Genomic DNA, 7,486 nt, shown 5'->3' with positions numbered 1-7,486 from the left:
TAAAAATTTTACAAGAAAGTAATAGGAATTTTCTTTATAATATTATAACATTAAAATATTTTTTATTTTCAAAAATATAATAAATAATATTTATTATTAATTTGTTGTTTTTTTAAATATTTTATAAAATCTTTATTATTTATAGATAATTATCGTTTTATAACATATATTTGTTTTTACTTATATATCTCAAATTAATATTTATTTTCAAAATTTTTCATTTTAAATATAGAAGAATTAATAAATTCTATTAATAATACATAAATAATATTATTTAAGAATATTTTTAAAAATAATGTATAATTATTATATTATTATATTATAATTTATATTAAAATAATTAGATATGTATATTCAACATCGTCTAGCAACAATCTAGTAACTGCTGATAATCAGCTGATCAACTGTCAAAAATATATTAATAGATTTATATCTATAAAGTGTAATCTGTCTAAAATTGTAATTATTATATGAATACGATATAATATGATGAGATTATTGATATTATTCATATTTTATAATCAAAATATTTATGATTTTTTGTAAAATAATTTTTATAATCTCACTATATCATAAATAGAAAATACATATAAATATCTATCATTAATATATATATGTATTAAACTTATTTTTTTACTATGAAAATATATATAAAATATTTAAAATACAATATTTATTCAAATAAATTACAGGTTTTGATATATCGAAATAATAATGAGACAAATTTATCTATTAATTATAATGGATGACGTAGCGTATCAAAATGATTCACTCAGAGTTAAAAAATAATGTTAAGATATCGTTAATCGTGATCTAGTGAATTTTATTATATTTTAATAATTTAATATTATACTATCAAATATAATTAATATTTTTACGTAATTTAAACTTATATGATTTATATATAATTAAATTTTTATATAAATAAAATATTTTATATAGTTTAATTTACAACTAAACTTTCAAAACGTGTATATATAAAATGGAAAGAACAATTACAGAATGGAAACGTTACACATTGGTACAACCACCTATGATGATGCTAATAATTGCTCAAGCAATATCAAGTAATATATTTATATAAATATCATAATATATTTAATGTATATATAATTTAATTTAATTATAATATATATGATTGGTATGTAATACTTATTACAATTTGAATTTTAGACTATGAAATAATAATAAAATAATAAAACAAAATAACAATATTAGATTATATTATGATATATGAAAGATATTTGAACAATATGTAACAATATTTTTTTTTATTAAAAAAAAAAAAGTATCAAATCATTATTCTCACTATACATAAGTATATGTAATTTTTTATTTTATTGAAAAAATAAATTTTTTATGATATAATTTATTGATTTATTAATATATTTTAATAAGTCAATTTATTACAAAGTGAGTATTATATGTTTTTAATTTTAGGTAATATTTTAACAGATTTAATAATATATCGTACTTGTAGTATAATATTAAATATAAATAAAACAGAATGTTTGCTGTTACATGAAAATAGTAGTTCTGCAGAAGCATTAAAAATAGATGCACAAGTTCAACCTAAAGCAAGTTTAATTTTAATGATAAAGTCAATTGTTGAAAGTATTATTCCTGCTTTATTATCTTTGTTTTTGGGACCATGGAGTGACATATATGGAAGAAAATCTATTATATTATCTGGCTATATTGGTCGGTATTGTATGTTTTAAAAAATTAAATTAAATTTATTCAATCTGTGATTTTTTTGTCACAGGTATTTCTTTAACATATTTCCTTCTTTCTTCTATGACTATTTGGGATATCAATCCATGGTTTTTGTTAATTGCATATATTCCATATGCTTGTTGTGGAGGATTTTGTATAATTTTATTAGGTACTGTTTGTTATCTTTCTGATATATCAAATGAACAAGAAAGAGGATGGCAATTAGCTTGGATGGAAGCTTTAATATCTATTGGTATTTTAATTGGTATATTAGCTGGACCCATTATTTTTAAAATATATGGATATACACTTGTATTTGTTATTGCTACTATATGTTGCATTTTAGCAGGATTGCATATTTGCTTCTTAGTTCCTGAAACAATTCACATCACAGATTCAGTATGTATTTTGCAATAAATATATTATTATTATAATATAATATTTTTAATATTTGTAGATAACTATAAAGAGCTTGTTTAATATTCATTTGGTTAGAAAACTTATAAGTACATGTACCAAAAAACGAGATGGTTTCAATCGATATATAGTTTGGTGTTGTATAATTTCTATTATTTTAATGGTCATTGCTATGCAAGGAGAAATGACTATTGGTTTCTTATTTGTTAGTGCTAGATTTGGTTGGGATGTAAATAAATATTCCATTTATTTGGCTACAAATATAATACTTACAATTCTTGGAATAACATTTGGTGTAAAAATGTTGGTAACATATGGAGGTATAAGTTAAATTTTATATATTAAGAATTTTTAAAAATTTAATAAAAAAAGAATTTAATTAAAAAAATAATATTTTTATAGGATTTTCTGAAGAAACTGTAGCTATATTTTCGTTATTGTCTTCTTTGAGTAGTAGTTTAGTACAAAGCTTTACATTGAAACCTTGGCATATGTATATATCTGCAGTAGTAGGAATGTTTAGTGGTATTGCTAATCCTATGATTCGTGCTATATTATCCAAATCAGTACCATCAGAAGATACTGGTAAATATTGTTAGATAAAGAAAATAATAACATTTTTTTTTATATATGAAATTAAATAATATTTTTAAAAATATTTAGGTAAAATATTTTCTATGACAATATCTATTGAAACATTAACTCCATTTGTGGCAGCTTCTTTATATAATATGATTTATTTACATTTTATGCCACCTATATATCCATTACCAGTTTGGTTAGTGTCTGGAGGAATTTATATTATTGTAATATTTATTTTAATAAATATACGAATTCAAAATGCAAAAACTAATTCTGCAAGATATACAGCATTGATACAAAATGATGAATCATCATAAACTTTAATATTAATATAAATTTTAATATTAAGATAAAACTTTACTATTAAGATAAATATTTATTCTAAAAGAAAATTAAAATAAACATATGTATTATATTGTATTATACTATAATGAAAGAATTTAATGTAAATATTTAAGAACTTATATTTTATATTATTTTGTTTTTATAATATAACAATAATGGTCAACAAAATATAATCAATTTTAATTAATTCTATTTAAATTTTATTAGAAATTTATTTCTTTATGAAATTCATAAAAGATAATAAAAAGTAAATTATTTCTATTGATAAATCTATATAATTTATAATTCATCATAATAATCAACATGATCACCAGATTTATATTTTTGTTCTTCAAGAATTGTTAAAAGACGATTAACTGTTTTTTCACAAGTTAAAATTGTTTTTTTTGTTATCAAATCATTAAATCGTGTTTTAACATTTTCATCAGCTATTTTGGTGCAAACTTCATAATACATATCAGTTTCAACTGGTCCTGGTGAATAATTTAATACGTTCACTTGTGGATTTTCTAATGCAAATACCTGTATAATGTAAATAATAAATAATAAATATAATAAAAATTATTTAAATTATTTACATTAATGTAAAATTATAAAATTAAATATTACTTTAAAAAACATTTCTCGGGCTGCTTTTCCACTACAATAATAGGCCATTGATTTTTCTGGTTTTATACCAAGCAATGATGTAATGTTTATAACCAGCTTTTTAGTATTTGTATTTTCATTAAATATTTTCATAATAACTCCATTTAATATAGCAGGAACAAACACATTTAAATCATAATAATCATGCCAAACATTTAATTCTGTTAAATCATTTGTATATTGATTAATATTTCCTATTGAACCAACATTGTGTATTACAACTATACGATCAAACTGATCCAAAATCTCATTTTTCAAAGATTGTATAATAATATCTAAAATCATATATTTGTATATATATTCTATTTTATTATTGTATATATATTCTATTTTACTCTATACTTATCTATAAAATATATGTATAAAATATACCTACCATGCAATTTATCTTTTGTTGCTTTAGCTAAATCAATACTAACAGTATCAACAAATATACTTGATGGAATATTTTTTGCTGTTTCTTTTAAAGCATTCAGATTTGTTGCTAATAGAAGAATATGTGAACCTTCTTCTAAAACTGAACCAAATGAGATTGCAAGTTGTTTTCCAATTCCACGACTTGCACCAGTTATTACTAAAAATACTTTTCCAGATAATATTTTGATTGACATATTTTTTTTTTAATTTTAATTATTACTTTATTCTTTAAATAGATAATTTATAATTTATTTTTTAATCAATTTCTTTTTGTTGTTCAGATTCATTAATAATTTGAAGAACATCTGCTTTTAAAAGATGAACTAATTCACTAGCAGTTAATGCCTAAAAAATAAAATATACATATTATATATTTCAAATATAAGTAAATATAATAATATAATAATTATAAATATATAATATATATAATAAATATTATAAAAATTATAAATTAATTTTAATTAATTTAACAATAAATATGAATTATTTATATTTACATAGTTACCTGTAAATGAGGTGCTATATGTCTTATTAAAGGATTTGAAACAAGTTCAGTATCTTCTTCTGTTTCAAGCTTACATCCAGAAGTTATTAAACGTGCAATAGAATCTTCTTTTGCCACATATAAAGATGTTATAAGATCTTTTTTTGATGTACCTTTTTCAAGAATTCTAAGTCTGGAATCTAATATAATTATATTTTATAATTTCTAAAAATTTGCATAGAAATATTTTACTCTATATCTATTTTATTATTTTATATAAAATAACATATTTAAAGTAAAATAAAATGAATATAAAAATAAAAAAAAAACGTTTTTGTGAAATTATCAATTAATATAACATTAATATGTTATATACTGCACATAATGCAAAAAGAGAAATAATAAAATATAATAAAACTTTTATTAAAACTTACAAAGTTTTTCCAAATATTCTTCTGAATCAGCTAACTTGATATATTGTGACTGATTAACTACAAAAGAATCTTCGAAAAAGTTTTCACACTTATTATTACTGATTTGTGGAACATCTGTTCCGCTCCATGGATCAGTAATATCTGACTTCATGTTTTACGTAATTGCAGAATTTCATAAATTTTACAAAACTTGTTTTGTATAAAGATCTAGTAATCTTGTTTTATTCTTGTTTTACATATATTGTATATCTAGGTTACTTGATTATCAAAGCAAATGTCATTTATTTTTACTGATTAATTATTAATCAATGAAGTGACTTTTTGTATTGTTTACATAATTTTTTCTTGTATAATTTTATTAATTTTTAAAATTTTGTCTTTATAAATATTTTTGATGATAATATTAAAATTTTGAAGTCCCATTTATGAATTTAAAAAATATTTAAAAGAAAAAATAGATGTTTCGAATAGAATGGATTTTTATTTTTACGTAATTAAGTTTATGAATTATAATATAATTATACTTATATATTATATATAATTAAATATGAATAAAATCAATTTAATAAAAAGTTTTTAAGTTTAAAATTAATTTTAAAAAATATAAAATAATAATATATAACTTATTATAGAACTGATATCTAAAATCAGATGATAAAACTTTATGCTATTTTCTCGTCAAGATTAAGATATGTCTATATATGTGTCTGTATATATGTATATATATTTTTTTCTCGTGTATATAAAATCGTGTAAATAAAATCTATTAATATACAAAAGATATTTATCAATTAAAAAAAATATATTTTTTTTTTCAAAGTTGAATATATTACATAAACTTTAAAATCGTATTATTGTTAAAATTAAGAAATATCTAAATATCATAATATATTTCTAATAATATTATAATAAACATATGATTTTTATGAATAATTTATTATTGGTATACAAATATACAATCAACATACATTTAATAAGTAAAAAGCATAAATTTATATAGAAAAATGTTTACAAAAATATTATTGACTTTTTATATAGAACAAGCAAGTATTAATACTATTTATTACAATATTGAGACACTTCAGTCTAAAACATTATCTATTTGTTTTTTTATTTTTTCTTATATACATTTATCTATGTATATAATATTTCTTTTAAATATTATGTTTTTATAATATGATAAAATGATATCATTTTATATATATATTTAGTAATAGTAGAATAATTTTAAGTACTTTTCTATTTTTTCATTTATAATAAATGAAAAAATACAGTACAAAAAGTATGCTTGTTAAATTATATGGTAACCAATTAAAAAAAATATTGCGAATATAATACATTTTAATATAGATATAGAAACAAAATGAATAATAAAAATATTAATTTTAAAAATTATAATGACATATATTTGTCAATATACTTTAAAAAACTAATACTTGATTATATAATTTTTATACTTTGTTCATAATATAGCAAAATGGATATTGTATATACTTTTTAATAGTAAAAAGTTATATAAAGATAATATGCATATTATATTTAGATGTAGACATTAATTATAAGCATACATTATCTTTTTTTTCATTTAAAGCACATATATTAAATTTATAATATTAATATCAAAATCCAGGAACATTAGTTCTATTAGAAGTAACATAAAAATTGAATTACTACAAATAATTCCATATATCTTAAACATATTTTATATGGAATTTGCCAAACTATAATTATATATGTTTCATGAATATACAATATAATTTTTAATATATATATAAATTATTTTCATTAAAAAACAAAAAAATCAGTTCCTATTCATCTAAATTAAAATTTAAAATTTGAGCAAAGATATATTCAATTTTTTAACATATTACAAAAATTAAAAAAAAGTTGAAGTTACAATAAAGAAAAACATATAATATATTACAATATTTGATTAAATTTTATAATTATATTATAATATAAAAAATAATATTATTTTTCTAACAATAATTAATTGAAGAAAATTATATGTATTTTAATGTTTTCTAATTTTCTGCAAAGTAATAAAATATAAAATTAAATCAAATATGTTAAAATGCCTAACTTTAAGAAAATTTTTTTAATAATTTAATTTAAATATAAATATTATGCTTTTATCTTCAAATTATTAGTCTTCATTTTTTCTCTTTTTATTGTTATTCTATTGTTATTATATTTTATAATTTTATTATTTTTTAAAAAATATTAAAAGTACTATTTTATTTTTAAACTTTGCAAAATAGATAATATTGCGTTTACTAAATATAAATTCAATTAAAATTTGACTCAATTAATTTATAATGTATTTTAGAATAATTTAGAAGCAGATTTAAGACATTTTAACAGTCTTATATCTTTTTATATTTTATATACAAAAATTATAAAATTTGACAAAATTTAAATTTCATAATCACAGCGCTCACAC

The 7,486-nt window shown here is 18.3% G+C and overlaps 2 protein-coding genes across 5 annotated transcripts; one reads left to right on the top strand and one right to left on the bottom strand.

Moving 5' to 3' along the window:
• The first annotated feature begins 752 nt into the window (after positions 1-752).
• Positions 753-3,037, top strand: LOC102679017 (uncharacterized transporter BU466-like). Of its 4 annotated transcripts, none has more exons than XM_031510437.1 (7): positions 753-1,067; positions 1,441-1,701; positions 1,886-1,981; positions 2,063-2,115; positions 2,174-2,453; positions 2,536-2,718; positions 2,797-3,037. In XM_031510437.1, exons 1-7 carry the CDS (start codon positions 983-985, stop codon positions 3,030-3,032), a joined length of 1,194 nt encoding a protein of 397 aa, XP_031366297.1. In that variant the 5' UTR covers positions 753-982; the 3' UTR covers positions 3,033-3,037. The 4 variants fall into 4 exon arrangements, with proteins under 4 accessions (XP_031366297.1, XP_031366295.1, XP_031366296.1 ...); XM_031510435.1 differs by having other exon boundaries at positions 755-1,067; positions 1,766-1,981; XM_031510436.1 differs by having other exon boundaries at positions 756-1,067; positions 1,886-2,115.
• Positions 3,038-3,071: 34 nt separating this feature from the next.
• Positions 3,072-5,207, bottom strand: LOC102679157 (sepiapterin reductase). The gene is made up of 5 exons (XM_006615561.1): positions 5,044-5,207; positions 4,631-4,809; positions 4,085-4,470; positions 3,670-3,983; positions 3,072-3,582 (listed from the first exon to the last, which is right to left on the bottom strand). Exons 3-5 carry the CDS (start codon positions 4,317-4,319, stop codon positions 3,340-3,342), a joined length of 792 nt encoding a protein of 263 aa, XP_006615624.1. The 5' UTR covers positions 4,320-4,470; positions 4,631-4,809; positions 5,044-5,207; the 3' UTR covers positions 3,072-3,339.
• Between the last annotated feature and the right edge of the window lie 2,279 nt (positions 5,208-7,486).

The sequence above is a fragment of the Apis dorsata genome, unplaced genomic scaffold (genome assembly GCF_000469605.1).
Source record: "Apis dorsata unplaced genomic scaffold, Apis dorsata 1.3 scaffold_227, whole genome shotgun sequence".
Taxonomy (NCBI): domain Eukaryota; kingdom Metazoa; phylum Arthropoda; class Insecta; order Hymenoptera; family Apidae; genus Apis; species Apis dorsata.
The sequence above is the reverse complement of the archived record's forward strand: the minus strand, read 5'-3'. Positions and strand labels throughout refer to the sequence as shown.

Coding starts and splice junctions, on each gene's coding strand:
- LOC102679157 (XM_006615561.1), bottom strand. CDS start 4,319: ATGTCAATCAAAATATTATCTGGAAAAGTATTTTTAGTAATAACTGGT. Junction 3,984..4,084: donor AACAAAAGATAAATTGCATG/GTAGGTATATTT, acceptor ATATGATTTTAG/ATATTATTATACAATCTTTG. Junction 3,583..3,669: donor CCCGAGAAATGTTTTTTAAA/GTAATATTTAAT, acceptor TACATTATACAG/GTATTTGCATTAGAAAATCC.
- LOC102679017 (XM_031510433.1), top strand. CDS start 983: ATGGAAAGAACAATTACAGAATGGAAACGTTACACATTGGTACAACCA. Junction 2,454..2,535: donor AATGTTGGTAACATATGGAG/GTATAAGTTAAA, acceptor ATATTTTTATAG/GATTTTCTGAAGAAACTGTA. Junction 2,719..2,796: donor AGTACCATCAGAAGATACTG/GTAAATATTGTT, acceptor AAAAATATTTAG/GTAAAATATTTTCTATGACA.